At 37.6% G+C, this 22952-nt stretch overlaps 2 protein-coding genes across 2 annotated transcripts in view; both read right to left on the bottom strand.

Annotated features, from left to right (window-relative positions):
- Window positions 1-22952, bottom strand: part of LOC311302747 (uncharacterized protein) — a 205567-nt gene that overhangs the window by 7018 nt on the left and 175597 nt on the right. The gene's annotated exons all lie outside the window — the stretch shown is intronic.
- LOC311302668 (uncharacterized protein) lies at window positions 1929-21739 on the bottom strand. Its single transcript, XM_084428671.1, has 2 exons — window positions 21681-21739; window positions 1929-9670 (listed from the first exon to the last, which is right to left on the bottom strand). The coding sequence occupies exon 2, from the start codon at window positions 9663-9665 to the stop codon at window positions 7545-7547; it is 2121 nt and encodes a 706-aa protein (XP_084284797.1). The 5' UTR covers window positions 9666-9670; window positions 21681-21739; the 3' UTR covers window positions 1929-7544.

Below are 22952 nucleotides of genomic sequence, written 5' to 3'. Positions count from 1 at the left end.
GTGTCATCGGCATAACAGTGGAAAATGAATTCCATGTTTTCTTCATAATATTACCAAGTGGCAGCATATATATTGAAAATAGCAGAGGGCCGAACACAGAGCCTTGAGGCACTCCATAATTTACTGACATTATCTTAGACTTTTCCTCATTTAAGTACACAAAATGGTAACGGCCTGATAGATACGATCTAAACCACCGTAATGCCTGTCCTTGAATACCAGTGTAATTTTGTAATCGATCTAAGAGTATTTTATGATCTATAGTGTTGAACGCAACACAAAGATCAAGTTAACGAGTATAGAGATATAGCCTTGGTCAGAAGCTAGAAGTAAGTCATTAGTAATTGTAACGAGTGCAGTTTCTGTGCTGTGATGTGGCTTAAATCCAGACTGAAATTTTTCATATATATAATTATTTTGCAAAAAAGAGCCTAATTGAGCGGACACAACTTTTTCTAGTATTTTAGACGTAAATGGAAGATTTGAAATGTAATGAGAAATACAATAAAATAATATTTATAAAATATTATATACATTTTATCAAATAAATAATACTATAAATGGCTTTTGCTCAAATTATGATTACAACCCTGTCAGCCATTCTGGAAAGTTCATTTACTTGATAGTTTGCTGTTTACTGCTTCAATAATAATAAAAATAATAATGTAAAATATATACACTGTATATAAACACAATGTTGTAATCTACATTAGAAAATGTTCGACATTTTGCTAAAATAGTAGCAAAAAAAGGTGAACCAGATATAAAATAAGTGTAAATTAAGGGAGATAATTTGACCTGATATTAACAATCAATGTGAAAGTTTCTCCAACCTCCCTCTACTGACCATTTGTTGAAAACCTGTAACCATTTCATAGTTGAACTGTTTATCTAAATGTGATGAAGTGCTTGAATGTTTCTAACATGAATGTTCTTCAGCATCATGAATGAATGAAGAATAAACACCAACCTCTTTGTTCTTCAGGATCTTCAGTGTGTTTCATTCTGCAGGGTTCTGGATCACTCATGTTCTCACTGTCCTCTTTAATAAACTCAGTCTTTGCAGATTTCAGCTCTTCCTGATGCTCTGATGCTCATCTTCACTTGTAGACTGATGGGAATTTACAGCATTTATTGGGAAATTACTGTGGGAGGAGATTCACTGATGATGTGCTGCAGTGGGAGGAGCTTCGCTGATGATGTGACTGCAGTGGGAGGAGCTTCACTGATGGTGTGATTACAGTGGGAGGAGCTTCACTGATGATGTGATTGCTGTGGGAGGAGCTTATCTGCCAAAATCAAAAATCAGTTAGTGAGATTTTTTAACTAAATGACACATCTGTAAAATCGTGTAAATCATGTCTGTCTGTCTGTCTGTCTATCATAAAGTTACTGATGCTCATTCAACTCAGAACCCCAAAAATTATTCTCCTTCTTCATTCAAATATTGTTGTGGAGTCTGTCATTGCAATTTAAAGTCAATATTGAAGTCTTGGGGTTTTGGAGTACACCTCAAAGGTAATCAATACATTCCATATACTTTTATTTTAAGCAGTGAACATGAGACTAAGGAATTCACCATCTATGTGCATTTCCATCCATTCCAGTCGCATGCTTTGCTTCTCTTATGCTCCTGCCCTGAGTCAGATATAATAGTATAATGGATAAAGTATATAGTATAAAGTATAATAGATTTCACTTAATCCAGTTAATAACCAATACAGATATTCTACAATATGCAGAAATAAAGATAAACATTAATATATTAATGTAAATTCTTCCAAATACAAATAATGATAAGAAAAACAGTTAAACTCAGAAATAAATGTACATATAGTAGCCAACAAATCCCCTCAGTCTGCTTACACCAATGAAATGAGCTTTAAGTGTCAATTTACAGGAGATCTGAAGACATCAGCATAATAAATGAGGTGAAAACAGGAACTATTGTCATGAAATAAAGAGATCTGTTAATATTGATGAGCCTCAGACTATCAACACTCATTCAACAAGCCATTCAGGATCATCAGCAGATCATCTCACTTTATTCTGAGTGTTTGCTGTTAGAAACACATTATTTGAGTCAGGATACATGATCAATACAATCTGGTGCACTTTGAGAGCTGGGAATTAAAAGCTTCAACCCATTAACTGTGCACATTGAACAAAGAAAAAGCATTGACTTGCACCTGGACATTAAAGAGGGAGAAAAGTCTACATTACATTATCACTGGTGCTTATGGTTTATATAAGTATTCCTATGATGTAAATCCATATAGCCTATAAATGTACTGTATAAATGAAAAAGAATATTTTACATTACACAATAGTATAGGAAAATTACAATACTTTTGTCCTAATTTCTTCACTTGCAAGAAATAAATCCTTGAGCTTTTATTTTGGAGAAAACACCAGATCACCATGCTGATCACGTGAGCACTTCTCTTTAAATCACGCAGCACAAACAGAATACCTATATCATATAGGCTACTTAATTAAAGTCTTGTGCTGTTTTATAAAGGCACAAAGCCATATCACGGTTTTGATTTTAGTTCCCTGGCAAAATATAACGCTAGAGACCTTTATGCTAAGCTATACATTTTATATCTCATGTGTTGGGAAAAGGGAAAAGAGTATTTTTTCCGCCTTTTGCCGGAAAAAAGACTCATTCTTGCGACTCTGATGTACATTTTTGGAAAACCCAATCAATAGTTTTTAGTCATGGATCCAATCACTCAGCAGGTGTTGCTATTCTCTTTAACAAATTTAAAGGTGATGTTTTGGAAACTATTCGTTCAGAAAATGGAAGATAGTTAATAATGTCTCTCAGATTGGATAATTCTATTTTATTCATTTGCCATGTCTATGGTTTCAAAATTCGAGTACATAATCTAGAAACGTTTAAGAACATTTGTGAAATATTAACAGATCTAAAAAAAGAAATAGAAAGTAGGGTATATAATTATAGTGGTGACTTTAACGATGCTCCGGATTACTCAGTTGACCGTTTTCCGCCCATAGTTCACCAACCTCAGACTTATTTTATTTTATAACTGACAAGTTACGTAAGGAATAATTGACGACAGGCCGTTGAATTATTAGAAAAATAATGCACCACCTAAAGTGTGTCCCCAGTTATTAATGCAGTTATGAGAGAGAGAGATGCTGCAATAATGAGACAGAAAAGCATGTGCGTCAATATTATTATTTATTTATTAATTCAATTCCTTTTAATTCATTCGAATTCATTCTTTTTTTCTATTATTGACAGATGACAGACTAGCCAAATAAATGGAAACACAAAGCCCTTTTAACAAGTAGGCCTATCAATAATTATTTATTTGTTATATTATCTGCAATAATAATCCGTGCTGCAGGACTATCCATTTATTGAGCCTATATTCAGTTTAATTTTCTATTGATTATAGATAGGACTATATACTTTATTTATTCAAATTAAACTGCATGTTTCCATTGATTGTGAAGCTAGACATTGAAAATTCCAGATCAAGCGCATGCGGCTAAATGTTTTTTTCTTATGAATTGTATCCTATTTTCCGATATTACCGTTAACTACGCGAAGTGATATGGAACTGTAATGCGGTCAAGACCTGCCTGGAACTACTTTAGCTGTGCGTTTCCCTGAAAATAATGCACACCTTAGAACGTTCGTCAACCAATCAGATTCAAGCATTCAACGGCCCTGTAGTATAAAAGTTACTGATGCATGGATATATTTGAACCCTCATTTTTATGATTACACGTGGAATAAGTCCTCTCTTTCTTTAATATCAAGAACAGACTTCTGGCTGATTCCTCATGACTTAACCCTCTGAGGTTGGCGCGGGCGCGTTTTGCTGGATTTTCTTCACATTGTAGAACTATAAACTTAAATTACTCCGTCATTTATGGTCATACAGAAAAAAGAAATATAAAAAAATAATCTGTGATATTTCTACTTTTGTATGTGTCCACTTACAATCAAATCAAAACATTGTGCTTTTGTAAAATAAAGAAAATAAACAGGGTGTGCGTTCTGCCTCTCCGTCGCGGTGAACTTTTTTTTCTTGAGCACGTCTATAAACTGAAACAAAACTCAGCGAATACTTGTCACACATTTATGAGCCATATACCTTTATAAACATTTAAGTGTGTACTTTTAAATGATCGGATTCAAACTGAAAACAAATATTCTCTGTTTTTTGCATAAGTAATTTGTATAAAACCAACAAGATTATTATTTATAGATAATTATTTTTAATTTGAACACGCCCACTCGTGCAAAAGAGATTGACATGCAAATCTCCACATGGAACGCGAACGCGCTCATTACCTCAAAAACAAAACACCAAAACACTTCACAAGTCTCTGCTTTTCGTCGAGTTTGAAAGACGCGCCGTGAGCTTACGTTGGATTTACCTCAGAAGAAGAAGAACGCGATTTAAAGACAAGAAAGATGTAAGGTAAGAAATTCTTACATATTAGTTTGTTATTGTTGCATAAATTTCACATTTCAGTTGAACTGTTGCTAGATATATGGTGAATATTATAATATTTAGACCCGTGTTTACTGTTACTGTGTTTGTGGATATCTGCTCAAATGTAGATATGTATATGGTAACCATTATGTTTTATATTTTGGATCACAATCACGTTTGAAAAGCACCAAACAACTTCATGTTTTTACTATTATCTCATTTCATATCATCATAACGAATGGAAACATTTGAAGTAACATGATAATCAATATATTTTTCTCTAGCTTAGTTGTTACTGAAATATTTTGGAAGATTTATAGGCTGTGTCTCTGTACATGAACATGGTAAAGTGAAAATCAAACACCTTGGAAATGAAAGGTATGTACAATGTTTTTAGGAATGGCACAAAGGTCTCTGTCTTTGGATCACTGTTTTCAATGAGTGCTTTTTTGTCATTTGTTGTGTATCTTTGGATTATGTTGTGTTGTAAATAAATCCAAAAAATCTTAAAGCCATTCTTTTTTAAACCTCCTCATTCTTTGTGCAAGGTTGGTTAGAATGATAGGGCCTGATAGCTCCTAATAGGGCCGTTAGGGGAGGGTCTTTGTCTTTCTCAGGTGTGAAAAGCCTTACATATTAATGAGCTCCCGCATAAAGCTTTTTCACACAAAACACGTTTAAATTTTTTTAAATCAATATATTGTCTTATCTGAATGAGCAGTCAGGGTGATTTTCACATAGTTTTAGAGCAAATATTCTAGGCTACGTCATACAATTTTCAAAAGTCTTGTGAAGAAATAATCAGTATGGGTTTCATGGCCTTATTTCAGTGACAATTTTTTATTTATTTTTTTCACAAACCACGCATAAATGTCATTATCTCAAAACAACAAACTTTTACACACATGCTGCTGATATATTATTGTAGCAGAGTTTGTGCTGAATACAGTGTAATTAGACTTTAGCCATGAAAATGTCACAAGTAACAGAAATAAGCACAAATGTCAGAGCATGTCAGAACACCTCCAGGGCCCAGAAAACAGCTCAGACCCCAGAGGGTTAATTCACTATATATCAGAAACAAAAATTGCTTGTGCTCCTCTATTAGACCACAATTTGATATCGATTTCTTTTGATGGGTATTTGAATAAAGGTAATATGATACGTGGATACTGGAAATTAAATAACAATTGCTTTCTGATAAGAATTTTGTGAACCAAGTTAAATTGTTAAGCAAATATTTTTGAAGCCAAAATTTTAAGTTGTATACAACAGTGGGAACTATTTAAATTTAAAGTCAAGGAAATGGCTATGAGAAGAGGTAAAGAGTTTTAGAAAAACAAATTTAGAAAGATTACGGATGTAAGACTGGAAAACTGGAAGAACTGGAAGAGAGGGCAACTCTCTGAGGGAACAAAGGAAATTAACATTTGAACTCTCTCTTGTGAAGGTAGCACCATCATTCGAGACGCAAGTCTCACCTCAGAATATGAGTATTATAAAGAGCCAGGATATTTTTTGATATAACTCCGAATCTTGTATTTGTCTGAAAGAAGAATGTCATACACACCTAGGATGAGTTGAGGGCGAGTAAATCATGGGCTAATTTTCCTTTTTGGGTGAACTATCCCTTTAAAATGCTTTCTCAATGGATCTGCCAGTGCTGTGTAGTAATGTTGTTTCGTGATCAAGATCTCGTATTGCTCCGAGCGGATAAACTATTTTCGCTGCGCATCTCAAACGAGTAGCGTGGTTTCATTCTGCTTTCGTTTGCTGTGTGATGTTTCTCGTATGCGGCAGAAATGGCAGCTCTCTCTTATAAAAGTAGCAAAATGTGACCATTTAGTCGCAGTCTAGAGCCCTGTATAGTGCTGTATTTCTGCTTTACATTAGCGCTACCTACTGTCAGAGAGCAAAATTTTTTTGTTTTTTTTGCATTGACCAGAAACTAGTTTTGCAAACACTCAAGTGGCTGAAGAACTTCAGAATGTCTGAAGAAACATGTATGCACTTGTGCAACAAACTGCGTCCAGCGATGTAGAGATGGGACACAAACTTCTGAGTGTGTGTGTACCTCTAAAGATGAGAGTAGCCATTGCACTGTGGAAGCTTGCAACCGGCTCTGAGTACAGAAGACTGAGAGACTTTTGAGACCGTCCACACTGTGGGAGTTGGCAAGCCATGGAAACCACATACCAGCTAACACCAAAAACATTGGTGGGGTGAATGTTGGTTACTACATCCTAGGGGACTCTGCCTATCCCTTGCAGAACTGGCTCTTAAAACCATTCATTGACACCAGACGGCTGACTGGAACAGCGGGTCTACAACATGAACATTTCCAGAGCATGTGTAGTGGTTGAAAATGCTTTTGGTAGATTGAAAGGAAGATGGCGTTGCCTTATTAAAAGAAGTGACTGTGCAGTTGACCTTGTGAAATGTACGGTGCTGACATGCTGTGCTCTACATAAACTCTGTGAGAGTCATGGAGAGGCCTATGAGAGTGCATGGGATTCACCTTCAGCAGGAGAGCCTGTTTTTTTGAAAACATTATTTCTGAAAGTTTTCTGAACGTTCAAAACTGAACGTTTTTTTTTTTTTTTACGTATTAAGAACTTTTTTCTTGGTGTATGTGAACGTTACAGGGACATTCCATTTATATAATTTTGGAAATGTTGTGAAAACATTATTTTTGAATGTTTTCTGGACTTTCACATCACCCTGAACGGATGGCCCACCCATCACTGGGCTTACACACAGACACTCAAGTATTGCTAACTAACCTGAAGGAAATCACGGAGAACCTGCTAACTCCTGGCTCAGCCGGGACTCGAACCAGGGACCTTCTCGCTGCGAGGTGATAGTGCTACTGTGCTGCCCTGTTTCTATACTCCTCAATGGATCGAGTCCAGACCGAACTTCCCGACCAAAAAATGTTGTGGGCGGGGTTCGGGCTGGCACCCAGGCTAACGAAAATGTATTTTAACTCTATAAACATAAGAACATTCCAGAAACATTATTTCAGGAAAGTTTTTTTACTAACATTTACATAACTTTAACATAACGTTAATGAAAGTTATGGGAACGTTCCCTGTTAGCTGTGTGGATCCTCTCATGTGTTTTCAGAGATGATGACTGATTGAATCTCTTGTCACAGTGTGAACACTTGTAAGGTTTTTCTCCAGTGTGGATCCTCTCATGTGTTTTCAGATCTGCTGATCGACTGAATCTCTTGTCACAGTGTGAACACTTGTAAGGTTTTTCTCCAGTGTGAATTCTCTGATGCAGTTTTAAACAGTTCGCTGTTGTAAAAGTCTTCTCACACTCAAAGCACATGTACTCTCTTACACCAGTGTGAGTTTTCTCATGTCTATGTAAATGTTGCCGCAGTGAAAAACTCTTTCCACACACAGAACATGAATGCGGCTTCTCCTTCATATGAACACCCAGGTGTGTCTTCAGGTCTGACGATCTAAGAAATGTTTTGCCACACTGATCACAGGTGTGCGACTTCTCTCTGCTGTGAATCCTCTCGTGTGTTTTCAGAGATGATGAGTGACTGAATCTCTTGTCACAGTGTGGACACTTGTAAGGTTTTTCTCCAGTGTGTATCCTCTCATGTGATCTCAGATGTGCTGACAGACTGAATCTCTTGTCACAGTGTGAACACTTGTAAGGTTTTTCTCCAGTGTGGATCATCTCATGTCTTTTCAGATGTTCTGATCGACTGAATCTCTTGTCACAGTGTGAACACTTGTAAGGTTTTTCTCCAGTGTGGATCCTCTCATGTGTTTTCAGATGTTCTGACAGACTGAATATCTTGTCACAGTGTGAACACTTGTAAGGTTTTTCTCCAGTGTGGATCATCTCATGTCTTTTCAGATGTTCTGATCGACTGAATCTCTTGTCACAGTGTGAACACTTGTAAGGTTTTTCTCCAGTGTGAATTCTCTGGTGCAGTTTTAAACAGTTCGCTGTAGTAAAACTCTTCTTACACTCAAAGCACATGTACTCTCTTACACCAGTGTGAATTTTCTCATGTCCATGTAAATATTGCAGAAGTGAAAACCTTTTTCCACACACAGAACATGAATGCGGCTTCTCCTTCGTATGAACTGTCAGGTGTTTCTTCAGGGCTGATGACCTAAGAAATGCTCTGCCGCATTGATCACATGTGAACGTCTTCTCTCCGGTGTGAACTCTGATGTGACATTTAAGATGATGTTTAATTGAGAAATGCTTCCCACATTGATCACATGAGAACGGCTTCTCTCCAGTGTGAACTCTCCTATGTGCATCAAGACTATGTTTGTGTGTGAAACTCTTGCTGCATTGATCACATGTGAACGGCTTCTCTCCAGTGTGGATCCTCATGTGACGCTCAAGACTTTGTTTGGTTGTGAGACTCTTCCCACACTGAGTGCAGGTTGTAGATTGCTTGGCTCTTCTTTTCTTTAAAAATGTCTGTTTAGCTATTGAGCGACTCAGAGGTTTTTCTCCAGGTTTGACATGATGTTCCTCCTCCACTTCACTCAGTTCTTCACTCTCCTCCTTCACTTCACTCAGTTCTTCATTCTCCTCCTCCACTTCACTCAGTTCTTCACTCTCCTCCTCCACTTCACTCAGTTCTTCACTCTCCTCCTTCACTTCACTCAGTTCTTCATTCTCCTCCTTCACTTCACTCAGTTCTTCACTCTCCTCCACTTCACTCAGTTCTTCATTCTCCTCCTCCACTTTACTCAGTTCTTCACTCTCCACCTTCACTTCATTTAGTTCTTCACTCTCCACCTTCACTTCACTCGGTTCTTCACTCTCCTCCTTCACTTCACTCAGTTCTTCACTCTCCTCCTTCACTTCACTCGGTTCTTCACTCTCCACCTTCACTTCACTCAGTTCTTCACTCTCCTCCTTCACTTCACTCGGTTCTTCTCTCTCCTCCTTCACTTCACTTGGTTCTTCGCTCTCCTCCTTCACTTCACTTGGTTCTTCGCTCTCCTCCTTCACTTCACTTGGTTCTTCACTCTCCTCCTTCACTTCACTCAGTTTTTCTCTCTCCACCTTCACTTCACTCAGTTCTTCACTCTCCACCTTCACTTCACTCAGTTCATTCTCCTCCTCCACTTCACTCAGTTCTTCACTCTCCTCCTTCACTTCACTCAGTTCTTCACTCTTCTCGATCTCATCCATCAGTTCTGACAGGAAAGAAAAAAAGTTTAATTTAATTTTCAGTACATCAAAATAACTCAGAGGGAAATATAAAGTGTAAGAACATGAAAGTGAGCCCTGATATAATAGTAGAAAGTAGACAAATGTTATAAAATAATATGATAATTTGATGTCTTTTTACAAATTGATTATATGTCCTTGAAACTTTCCATGAACGAGGTAAATTTATCTTCCAATAATTGCAGACCAGAACAGAGAGGAAATAGGGCTTAAGCTGGACAGGATCACGTTCTTCACGGACAGTAAGGTTGTGTTGGGATATATAAGTAATGAATCTCGAAGGTTCTACGCATATGTGAATAACCGCGTGCAGCGCATCAGACAGTCCAGCCATCCGAGTCAGTGTAGATATGTAGCCACAGAAAACAATCCAGCCGTTCTCGGCTCAAGATCCGTGCCTGCAAGCCAGTTGCAAGGAACCAGTTGGTTGATGGGACCAGGATTTTTGTTGGAACCTGAGAAGTCGTCATCGGACATTATGGCATTTGAACTGGTTAATCCAGACTCAGACGTGGAACTTCACCCAAAGGTCGCAGCGCTTTCGACAAAGGTCTCAGGAGAACAACTGGATACGAAGCATTTTGAACGCTTTTCGTCATGGAGTCGACTGACAAGAGCTGTAGCTCGACTGTTACATGTGGCACAAAGCCTCCACAAACCAGCACATGACGCAGAATGTGTTGGATGGCACTACTGCAAGAAAGGCGTTACAAGTGCTGAGTAAACTAAGGCAGAACACGTCATCATAAAGAGTGTGCAACGCAAGGTTTACGCAGAAGAGATGACATGCTTTGAAAGGAAACAAGACTTACCTGGTAGTAATCCTCTAAAGAAGTTGCATCCTGTGAGGGACAAAAAGGGTCTGCTGCGTGTAGGAGGATGCATCATCCATTCAAACCTACCTGCAGATGAGACTCATCCCATCCTTATCCCTGGCAAGCATCATCTTGCTGTGTTACTTATTCGCCATCACCACGAACAGATCAAACACCAGGGAAGGCAATTCACAGAAGGCGCTGTGCTGTTGGAACAACAACTCCCTCGGAAGAGCACTGCAGTGAGACGCTCTTGCGTTCCTTCCCCCACTCCCCACTGACACCTGCTGATTGTTGACTCTGTCTGGGATCTGATCAAGGTTGACTCCATGGCAACTGCTGTGTATCGCTATGACAATCCTGCGGACTGAGGCACCTAGATTATGATGCCAGGCGTAGCGACTCTCCAGGCCTACACATACACGAACTCTTACATATATACAGATATGCAATAACCCTCCCCACTCCCCATACCTCGCCTTCAACGCTTTGTACCACCAGTCTGACAGGCGGGTCTGTGACCAGCGCTGAGAATGGCTGCAGGACCGGATGGCTGCTTGCCTGTGCTGGGTTACCTCCATTCCCCACTCCCCTCCCCTGTTGCAAGTCTTGTGTGTTCATGTTGTAGAGTGTACTGATTATGTGCTAATGTTGCTGAGGTGTTTTTTTACTGTTCCCAAACTGTACTCCTTACAGGAGCATAGTCTGGGGGTTACCTTTTTTTCTCCTCACCTCTCCTCATGTCATTCTGTATTTTTCTCCTCAATCGTAATTTCCCCATTGTGGGACAAATAAAGGTTTCTTTCTTCTTCTTCTTAATGTAGAGGTGATTGAGTCGATGACTGCTTCAAGCAGCATAAATGCCCTCCGCAAGTTTTTCTCGATCAGGGGACCAGCAAAGCAGATTAGGTCAGATCGCAGGACAAATTTTGTTGGTGCTTCCAACAAGTTAAAGCTTGCCACAGACGCTCAAGAGGACAGTGTCAATGCATACCTAGTCCGTCAAAAATGCACATGGGTCTTTAATCCCCCGCATGCGTCTAACATGGGAGGCAGTTGGGAGCGCATGATAGGAACGGCACGGCGTATGCTGGATTCAATGTTGCTCCAAGAAAGGAGATCGAAGATTACCCATGAAGTCCTGTGCACATTGATGGCAGAGGGTATGGCCATAATTAACTCTAGACCATTGATACCAGTCTCCTCAGACCTGGAAGCACCTCTGATACTTACTCCAGCAATGCTGCTTACGCATAAGATTGGGACTCCAACAATCCTGGGAACTTCTCGGATACCAATCTATTGAAACATGAATGGAAGAAAGTTCAGGCGTTACTCAGACACGTTCTGGGTAAGATGGAGGCTGGAGTACTTGAATACACTTCAGAGCAGACAAAAGTGGCATACCAAGAAGTCAAATCTCAAGGATGGGGACATAGTGCTGCTAAAGCAGTGTTCTTCAACCCTGCTCCTGAAGGACCCCCAACACTGCATGTTTTCTTTGTCTCCCTAATCAAACACACCTGATTCAATTCATCAGCTCATTATCATACGGGTTAATGAGCTTATGAGTTGAATCAAGTGTGTTTGATTAGGGAGACAAAGAAAACGTGTAGTGTTGGGGGTCCTTCAGGAGCAGGGTTGAAGAACAATGTGCTAAAGGACAAACAAGCAAGGCATGAATGGTCAATGGGAGTAATAGCAAATGCCTTTCAGAGTAATGATGGGCTAGTTAGCAAAGTGGAAGTAAAAGTGGCCTCCCACCAACCCCCCAGGACTTATCTAAGACCAGTCTCTGAGGTTGTTCTACTCTTGGAGTCAGAGGTGAAATGTTAAAGTATATATGGCATCCTACAGATGCCAGGCGGGGAGTGTGGTGTAATTAAGAAGTTACAAAAGACTGTTTATTGTAGAATACCTTTATTTTGAAGGTGTGAGTTTTATTTTGTAATTTGGTTTTCTTGTGGGTGGGATCATTTCCTGTTGTGCTGCAGTTGTGGTCATGTTGAAGAAGCACATGTTATAGTTAATGCCATCTCTATCCATCCATCTTTTGTTCGGTAATGGGGTAGCCTACATTTTTTTTGTTTTGTGCTGAATTTATGTATTTGTTTACTTACATGTATCTTAAGACATTTTGAAGGTGCAACCTGTAAAGGGGAAAAGATACTTTATTTATTAATTAATGGTAATATAGAAAATACTTACCTGAATTTTGTTATGTGTTTTTTATTTCAGTTTTACCTTTTCTTCATTAAAATTAGCCTACCTGCCAAGTACAACACATCGCCTGTTTATTGGAGGAAAACTTTTTGAAGGAACAAGTTTAGCTTGCTGTTTCATGTCAGATGAGAACAGTATATGTGGCCTTACTATCTTTATACCCGCCTCCCCAGTAGGTGTTATTATGCCATTGGCTAAACCGGGCCCAAAGGAAACCCTAGCAGATCAGAGCAGAGAGTGGAAAATAAAAACTGATGGCGGGAGTAGAGACAAGCGAGGAAAATGACAAAAGCGAACAAATTGTGGCTTAACCCTCTGGGGACCAAAAACGCGCCTGCGCGTTTTGCTCGTTTTTTTTTTTAGCAATGAAAAATAAACACAAAATGCTCTGTTAATTTTGATCTTTAATTTTCGTGTTATACATCAATCGCCTCTCCAGTAATGGCCCATTGACACGCATATAGGCTTATTGCACGCGTCTAAAATTATTTACATCAGTTATTCATTATAGACTAATGCTACTATAGTTATATTTATGTAACAATATTCTTCAACTTTTTTAAAAGGAATGTAGCTTTATCACTACCTCCGCCTGCAACTCGGAGTGCGCTTAGCAACACAGTCAGAAATCAGAAAGAGTAAGTACATATTTACCAACTGCCTTTACTTTTGTTTATTTTCCTCACATTTGATTTGCTTAGAGCCCGCATCAACGGGGCATAAGCATTTACTGTGAGATACCTGCCTTTACTTTTGTTTTTACAAAATTACAATAAAACAGATTGAAAAACAAAACATTTGAATCTCCTCATTCTTTGTTAAGGCTGCCTCACTTGATGGCCCATTAGCACTTGGGGGAGCGTCTATGTCACACCCCTGGTCTGAATCTCATTAATATTGATGACCCATTACCACTCCCACGCATAAACCTCTTCTGACAAAAAAAACTGTTTTACAATGTTTAAATCAATGTAGTGTTTTATGGGAAAAATTAGGCAGGATGATTTTCACATAATTTTGAAGCTAGAATTCAAAGGGACAACATCCATTAGTCAAAAGTCTTGTGGACACATATTTAATATGTGTTTTGTGTTCTTAAATCAGCAACTTTCATTTTAATTTTTTCCAATAACCACGCATAAACATTATTCTCTTAAAAATACAAACATCTACATACACGTTGCTCGCATATTATGGTAGCCCTGTTTGTGCTATATAGAGTGAATTTACACCTTTGCCATTAACATGTTTATAAATAACTGAAAAAAGCACAAATGTCAGAGCATGTCAGAACATCTCAACGACCCCAAAAACAGCTTGGTCCCCAGAGGGTTAATAGAACTGTACGTCTGAAATATGGCAATATTTTGGCTTCAAGAGAGAAGATCGAGAGGAAAAAACGTCGAGAGGAAAAAAAACTAATCTCTATAGTCATCTGGAACGCAACCACCGGGAGCTAGTGAAGACTTCAAAAAGTGTCAGTCCAAACCTACCAAAACTGTTAACGAAATGTCAAGTAATGCCCACTCACGGGACACTGTAATTCACAAAAGTTCATTATTTGCATACTTTAGGGTCAATGACGTGGCGTGTCAATTCTGGTGTCCAAAGCATATTCATAATATTAAAAATGTATACATTTTTAAATGCACGTCATTAAGTGACTCAACTTCCCCCTCTTTAATTACTCATGTGAGAATTTATTATAAATAATTAATCTTTAAGGAACTATTGAGCTCAAAAGTCCCAAAATGTAATTCCGGGTAACTGTCCCCGCTTAAAATCTGAATACAAAAATACGACAATAATGTAAAAAATATAAATAAAAGTTTTTAAAATCTACTTGGGCATAATTGTATTGATGTTTTCAATGATACCTACACATATAGTGATAATACTAAGCTTATTTAAATTTTTATGACAGAAAGACTTTTGTCTCCAAATTGTGATTTCTCTAATGTCAGTCCTGGATAACAGACATCAATGACCATTTTACACCATAATCCATTTTTGTATGTCATGTGACATAATATTGTATCAAAAAGAAGACCCTGAAGGAGCACCAGAACATGTGCAAAGATCAGGAAAAGTCTCTTAAAATGTTGATATTTTAACCTTTTCGGTCACTGGTGCACTTTGTAGCAATATCATGTGTCCTTTTTTGGATAACACTAATAAAACATTTAGCCTATAATGTTTTTATATTAAAAAACTATCTATTTGATCTAAAAGATTACCGTAAGTGATGATAGCTAAGTTGTAGTTTTCCATAGGTGGTTAAGTTAGTGCCTGATTATAAAGAAAAAAAAAATTGTTTTGTCATTCCTGGATAACAACATGTCATTCTTGGATAACAGAAAACCTCTGCCAGGACATGTAATCCGTTATCCAGAATGACATAATCTAGTTTTTAATTAACATTTGTAAACTTTTAGGCATAGGTATTGTAGTTATATTATTAACATTAACATTATTTACATAATTGTATGTTTTTTGCCATATTTTTGCTGTCATCTTGATTTCATATGATTCAATGAGTCACATGGGTCATTATCATTGAATTGAATTTTGTAATGTTAATGGTCAAATCATGAATAATGTAATCATATTTATTAATACATCAACATTTTATTAAAGCTTTAGTATAGGTGTTTTAAGGTCAATTCTGTCCTTCCAGATGCCTCTGTCTAATAAAGAGAGGAAGAGACGGTTCAGAGCCAGGATAAATGCAGATGCAAAAGCTAGGGCTGAGTATCTTAGAAAAAAGAGAGCAAGTTATTATAGTGATGACTTAGTGGAATGATAATGTATCAGTAACAAGCAAACCTGAAATATTAATCAAAATAGGTTCGCACTCCTATAAACATTCCTACAAACTAAACGCATAATACGCATGTGCACGCCATCAGCGTTCTCACAGGTTCGCATTTTTAAAGTTTGCGCAGAGAGAACTTAAGGGTTTTCTGTTAGAACGGTGTTGTGTTAGCGGCCCCTAATTTAATAACTAATGATCTTTGCGACGGAAGTGAATCAATCAAAACTAACTTTATCTGGACAATAACTTTATTCTAGAGCTGCTGTAAAGCCAAAACAATCTATGTTACTTTAATTTCCTATTATCACTGTAAAGCTGCTTTGAAACAATCCATATTGTTAAAAGCGCTATATAAATGAAGGTGACTTGACTTGACTCATTTGCAATAAGCCTAAGGTCCCTATCTTGCACACAGCGTAATTGACTTTGTACACCGACGCATGTATCATTCCTATTTTGCACCCAACGCACAACAGACTTTTCCCTCAACAGTCTGTAAATTAGCTGTCCCAGGGGCGGTTCAGCGAAAAGAGGAGGCGTGTTCTGGCGCAAACGTTCCTTGGTGCTATTTTGCAGTTTCAGAAAACGTTATTCAGATGCTATTTTAAGGGCGCATGCTTGGCCATAATGTAGCGTGTGCACAACGCGCATACACTTTGCTTCTCTCATCTACTCAGACGCAGCAGTTCCCATTTTCGAAAACCATACATAATTACAAGGAAAAATATTCCACATGAGGGAAATCATTGTGGTGTCCATGAAGATGTGAAAAAATAGGCATAAATCTAGCTTACACATTTACCCAAATTATTATACACCCGTTTAACCGAAGCAAATTTGGGTGGGTTTCTCCATCCCCAATGTCACTTCTCTGTGTTTTACGGCCCTGACGAGAACGTCGATCTCCTCGGCTGTGAACTGCTCCTGGAGCGCGCCTGGCAAATCCGCCATTATAATAGCAATCCGCCATGGAACAAGCGCGCCTGCTCTTAAAGGGAATGTGAGATGATGCTCTGATTGGTTTATTTCACGTTATGCCCAAACCACACCTATGAGTATGTAGCTACTTCAGACCAACCCATTTTAGATTTGCGTCGGGCGCAAAAGTAATTTATCCCGCCGGTATAATAGCAACAGCGCCCAAGATCCGCCTACAAAGTTACTTGCGTTTCACGCTTGATACTTGCGTTTTAGATCGTTAAAATAGGGCCCTAAATGTTTTAGCTGTATAATGTGTTGGACTATACCCTTGGCCATTGTTTATTAAGCATTATAATTTTACAGATTTACTGTAAATTTTACAGATTTTGAAATCATTAAAAACTTGTCAGTAGAGATGCACCGATTACAATTTTCTTGGCCGATTCCGATTTCCGATTTTTCATTGAGTTTGACCTGCCGATACCGATTTTAGCCGATTCCGATTTCATTTTTTTCTAACCACTTTACAGAATTTACTTTAATAGAACATTTTACATTTTGCATAGAACATTTTTTTAACAGATAATCGCTATAAAATAGAACTATATAAATTACTCCTGGTGTGGGAAATTCACACACATCTAATGGCGCTTTTCCACTGCATGGTACGGCACGGTTCGGCTCGGTACGGTTCGACTCGGCGCGGAACGGTTCGGCTCGCTTCGCTTTTCCACTGCGTGGTACGACTCGACTCGGTACGGCACGGTTCGGTTCGCTTTAGCTCGGTTGCTTTTCCATTGCAGTTAGTACCGCTTCAAAATGGGTGAGACTGATCGTTATAGTTGCCGCCTCTACTGCCATGACATCATCGTAAACGCGCCACATTTCAAACGCACAACACAGGGGATGGTGCTCTTGATTCTCGGCATGTGGATGGTTTTAAATTAAATTAAACGTTCTTATAATGGTTTACTATATGGAAGGAAAATTCTTAACGTGTAATTAAACGTTGCGTTCATATTCTGGCCTCATCTGATTTTTTGTACATAGCATAGCCTACTTTATGATTTTAGTATCATAATGATTAATAAATGCACGCACAATTATCCGTGAACTTGATTTGAACAAATGCCTTTCAACTCGTGTGTGCAAAATTCAGAATTAAATGAATGTGCAGCAATCTTTACAAGAGAGTCTATGCGTAATGTAGCCTACTGTTTTAAACTACTGCCATTAAAAAAGCGCATTTAATGTTGTTATGTTATTTTTTCCATCTGCCTATGTTGATTATGAAAAGTGAACAGCAGGAGACGAGTAGAGAGACATGGAGCGAGTCAGACATAATTTTGACCACTTCATTAAGTTTTGTTCACTTTGTTTTCTTTAAAGTGAATTTCGTTTTGTATAAATTGTATCTTAATTTTAATAATTTTTTCATCAAACAATTGCCTGGATTGAATAAGATGCAAAATAGACAATTTAACCATTGAGGCGCCCGAGCGGTCACTTGCATTGTACGTTAACTGGAGCGCATCTCATCCTCAAATACACAAAGCTTGAAATGTCTTTAAACGAAATAATTCAAAACAAAAAGAAATAGGCTACTCTCTTATGTAATCCATTATGTGCATTTCTCTCTATAGGCGCGTTTACCACGAATATGGCGATCGTCAACTTCATCTTTGCCATGCACAGACACTGACAGAAAACACTATTTTATAAATAAAAATCACACACGTTTTAATAAAATTAAAACTTTAATTGTGATCATTAAAATAATTGAATATTAAATAATTTGTGGCCAATTTTTGCTCATTTATTAATAGTAGGCTATATATAGGCTATATATAGGCCTAATTTTATTAAATTGAACAAGCGCAAAATTCAGCATTCAATCAAATATTCAAAAAGACTTAATAATAATAATGTTATTTCAACATAATATCTCGTTATTTCGACATAATGTGCGTGCAACAAGCAAGATGTGCGTTTGTAAATCCGGGGACGCGTGCACTGATTTTTATTTATAAAATAGTGTTTTCTGTCAGTGTCTGGCAAAGATGTTGACGATCGCCATATTCGCAGTAAACGCGCTTATAGAGAGAAATAACATTATTATTACGTCTTTTTGAATATTTGATTGAATGCTGAATTTTGCGCTTGTTCAATTTAATAAAATTAAAACTTTAATTGTGATCATTAAAATAATTGAATATTAAATATTTTGTGGCCAAGTTTTTCTCATTTATTAATTATATATATATATATATATATATATATATATATATATATATATATATATAAACACACACATATGTGTGTGTGTGCCCTCAGCACATGCGTTAAAAATTATCCGGCGCCGCTCCTGACTGCAAGAAACAGTTTACAAGAAACTTTTTAACTGCAAGACACTACAGTTGGCTGTTGTCTACTGGCTATTTAAATCTAGCGGGTTTGTCTCGTGCGTGCATGGTCTCGTGTCGCAAATACAATGACACTGGTAGTGACGATTCTGTCTGACCAATCAGTGATCTTCAGTGTTTTCACGTCACATTTTAGTACCGGTACGGTACGCTTGGAACCTCAACAGAGGTGGTACCATTTAAAGCGAGCCGAAGCGAGCCGTACCGTACCGTACCATGCAGTGGAAATGCGCCATAAGCGTGCCGTACCGAACCGAGCCGTACCGTACCATGCAGTGGAAAAGCGCCAAAGCGTGCCGTACCGAACCGAGCCGTACCGTACCATGCAGTGGAAAAGCGCCATAAAGTGCAGTGTTATGGAAGAACCATTTCCTTATTTTCATATCCAATATCCAACTAAAAAAATTTATATATTTAGCAAACTAAACTTCTATATGAAAACAGGGAAAACAGGTAATGGCAATAAAATAATATATATAAATAAATTTATATATATAGCCCATGTCTATATGAAATCCCAAATTGATTATATTAATTGTGATTAAAATGTTATTTTCCGAGTACTAATTGTTTGTTGAGCTCCAATTATGGAAATCAGTATATGCCAACAATAGTAGAAATGTAATTAATTGAAAAATTCATTACGTGTATTGAATTACATACAGAACACACTTTTGAAATTTTTGCCTTTTTTTTTTTTTTTTTCACATTTTAAATCCTTATCCATCATTCACCCTTTAAAGCCTTGCCGGTTAAACATTTCATTCATGTGCTGATGCGCTGTTCTAGTGTGCACTTTCCTGAGCGCATACACCCGAAGCGCAGGAACTAACAGCCTGTCAAACAGCGCCTGAATACTGGACTAAGTTATCTTTAGAGTCTCTTTGCGCTAATACTGTCAAATACACACAAGGTTTACATAAACAGAGTTGGTTATGTCTAAAGTGAAAGCAAAGATTTGAGAGAATCTAGTGCTTGTGTTATATGCGTGTATATTAAATGTGTCGCGTGCCGGTCTTAAAGCGACAGTAGCCTAAGTAAACATGTTGCCGCTTGTCCTTAAAGGGATAGTTCACCAGAAAATGAACATTTTGTAATTATTTACTCTCTAATGTTGTTCCAAACCTGTATTATTTTATTTCTTGTGCTGAACACAAAAGAAGATATTTTGAAGAATGTGGGTAACCAAACAGTTGCTGTAACGGTACACGTATTCGTATTGAACCGTTCGGTACGAGGCTTTCGGTTCGGTGTTCGGTACGCATTTTCAAACCGAACGGTTCGTTGGACCATTTTTCCTGCCGACCAAAATTTCGTTATTTCAAATGTAGGCGCGTTGAGCGTGGCAAGCGCGCTCATAAAGTAAGAGACAAAAATGTTAATATGGCAAAAATGTTGTGGCGCGACCACAACGTTGTCCAACATCAAATGGCAAACGTAATGTAAGCAGAACGAAACTGAGCTACTCGTTATTGTGTGGTTGACGGACCATTTATCAGTTTGGACCAAAGCAGCGCAAGCCAATCTTGATCAAGCGACACTGTTACTACACCGCGCTAAGAGATCCAGTAAAGAAATCATTTAAATTCGCCACTTAAGTAATAACATTGCTGCGAGATCTAGTGAGAAACATTCACATGCGCTGATCAAGCAGCGCTGACGTGATTACCATGAAGAAACATTGTGCCATGGATTTACTGTAGTAGCCTAACACTAACTGCAACCATGGAAGTTTGACAGGAATAGTAGGCTATAATGCTTTCAAGTAACATTACGTTGGTTTTATTTTGACATTATGATTAAAATTGCTGCCCTCAAATGTTAATCTGAACTAAAAATAGACCTTTGTTTATAACTACTACAATATTAGGCTACATTTCATTTTTTCCAAGGAACTGTTTTTGTCTATTATAGCTCCATCATTGCTCAAAAAAAATAAAAATAAAATAAAATCATACTTTTATTATGTTAGTTTTAATAAAAAAAAATTTATAATAAAAAAAAAATTCTCTGGCATTTCTTTCTTTTCGCTGTATCGAAAACGTACTGAACCGTGACACAAGTGTATCATATCGTATTGTGAACCGTTACACCCCTACTTGTCAGGTATTGTTCATAAAAACAAGCATTAGATGAATAGTTGGCGTTTAAACTGTTATGTTTCATCCATCCCACCCCTGTGGAACGATTGAAACAAAGCACAACTACCGTTCAAAGTAAAGTTTTACTTAAATCGTTCTATATTTGAACCGAATAACACATGATGAACTCATAATGTGAGTTCAGGTTGTTGATCAAAAAAGAAAAAAAAAAACCTATCTGTAACCTTTTTAGAAAACGACGTTTATCTGAAAAGTGTTTCAACTGTCCAAGCTCTCCCCCACTATTGTTCCAAGAGTAAAACGCTATTCATATTTTTTAGTATTGCTTTAATGTCTCACGCGGCTCATAATAGGCTCAATGTAAAGCATTTAGCAGTCTCTGTTCCAGTACGGCACTTGAGATCGATTCACATTAATTCCCTTCACAGATCTTAAACTTTGACTTTTGACTTGACGAAACAATCACAGAAACGAACTCAACATCGCTCAGGTCTGAATGAACTCAACATATTCTCCTCATGCTCGCTGCTGCTGCACTAAATGTTTATTTCAGAAGGAAGACGCCAGAAAAGACGCACAAGTATCGCTGTGATCGATGAAAACAATACAGAAATGAACCTGTCGCTTAATCAAACTGTATAAAGTGTGTGTGATGGTTGAGTAAATATGAGAAATACCGTGAACTGCTCTCCTCACCTCAGTAGACTCGACACTGAAACTCAATGTTGACGGAAGAGACGGCGCGAGCGAGCGGTGACGTCATCGGCCGCCGACTGTAGATGATCGGAGACGCGCCTATGGCAAGCCTATTAGTATTAAATACTCCTGGCTGTACTAGTATGGCAAGCCGTTTTAGCATTAAATACTCCTTCCTGTACTAGTCATAAATCAGTTTTGACTAGTCATAATTCGAGTTCCAGATAGCTCTTCTGCAATTTTGACTCGTTGTAATTGCAATTAAGATATCTACAATGTGATTGTGACTAGTCATAATATGCATTGAAGATATCTACAATGTTAATTTGACTAGTTATAATATACATTACAGATATCTACAATGCTTTTATGACTAGTCATATTCTTCCATTGACTTCAATTGGAAAATATTTTCAGATATCTACAAATGAGTTTTGACTAGTAGAAATTGTAAATAAACATATAAAAAATACATTTCCACTGGGATTTCTAATTAGAGATATCTCAAATTATAATTTGCACTAGTGCAATTAAATTAGAGATATCTCTAATTTAATCGCCACTAGTGCAAATTATAATTTGAGATATCTCTAACTGGGTTTTGTCTAGACATAATCAAAGTGGAGATATATTTAATTCATCGTTTTTTTTAAGATATCCAAAAATACATATGTAGATATCTTTAAGTAATTTATTACTAGTCAAATTACAGTTGTAGATATCTTGAACTGGATTTTTGACTAGGCAAAACTTAATTAGAGATATCTTGAATTGGAACTCGTCCTAGTCAAAACTCATTTAAAGATATCTTCAATTTAATTATAGATATCTCAGTCTGCTTTTTGACTAGGAGGATCTTTCTTTGGAGATATCTGCATTCAACTTTGTGACTAGGAAGAATTTCAGTGTGCAGATATCTTGAATGAACATTCTGACTAGTCGGAATTATTTTATAGATATCCTAATTGTGTACTCAAACCACCCCTTTGCTAAGCCCCGCCTTTTCTAACCATTTTGTCTTCGAGGAGCACGCCAAAAAAGCTCAGAACGGCCTGACCTGGTTTTCAGGTAATAAAATTACTGTAAAAGTAACTGTGTATGTTATTAACACTGGAATAGTAACTGCATTGTTTGCAAATCACGGGATTGTTTTGCGTTATCAATGAACCATTTTCTAAGGTAATATAGTTGTCAGAGACACCGTCGGAATCATCTCATTAGCCCCATAATAATTTACGTTTATGTTTTTCATT

Source organism: Rutilus rutilus (assembly GCF_951802725.1).
Source record: "Rutilus rutilus genome assembly, chromosome: 1".
Lineage (NCBI taxonomy): Eukaryota > Metazoa > Chordata > Actinopteri > Cypriniformes > Leuciscidae > Rutilus > Rutilus rutilus.
The sequence above is the reverse complement of the archived record's forward strand: the minus strand, read 5'-3'. Positions and strand labels throughout refer to the sequence as shown.

Excerpts from the sequence above, each read along its gene's own strand:
- LOC311302668 (XM_084428671.1), bottom strand. The coding sequence starts at position 9,665 with ATGGATGAGATCGAGAAGAGTGAAGAACTGAGTGAAGTGAAGGAGGAG.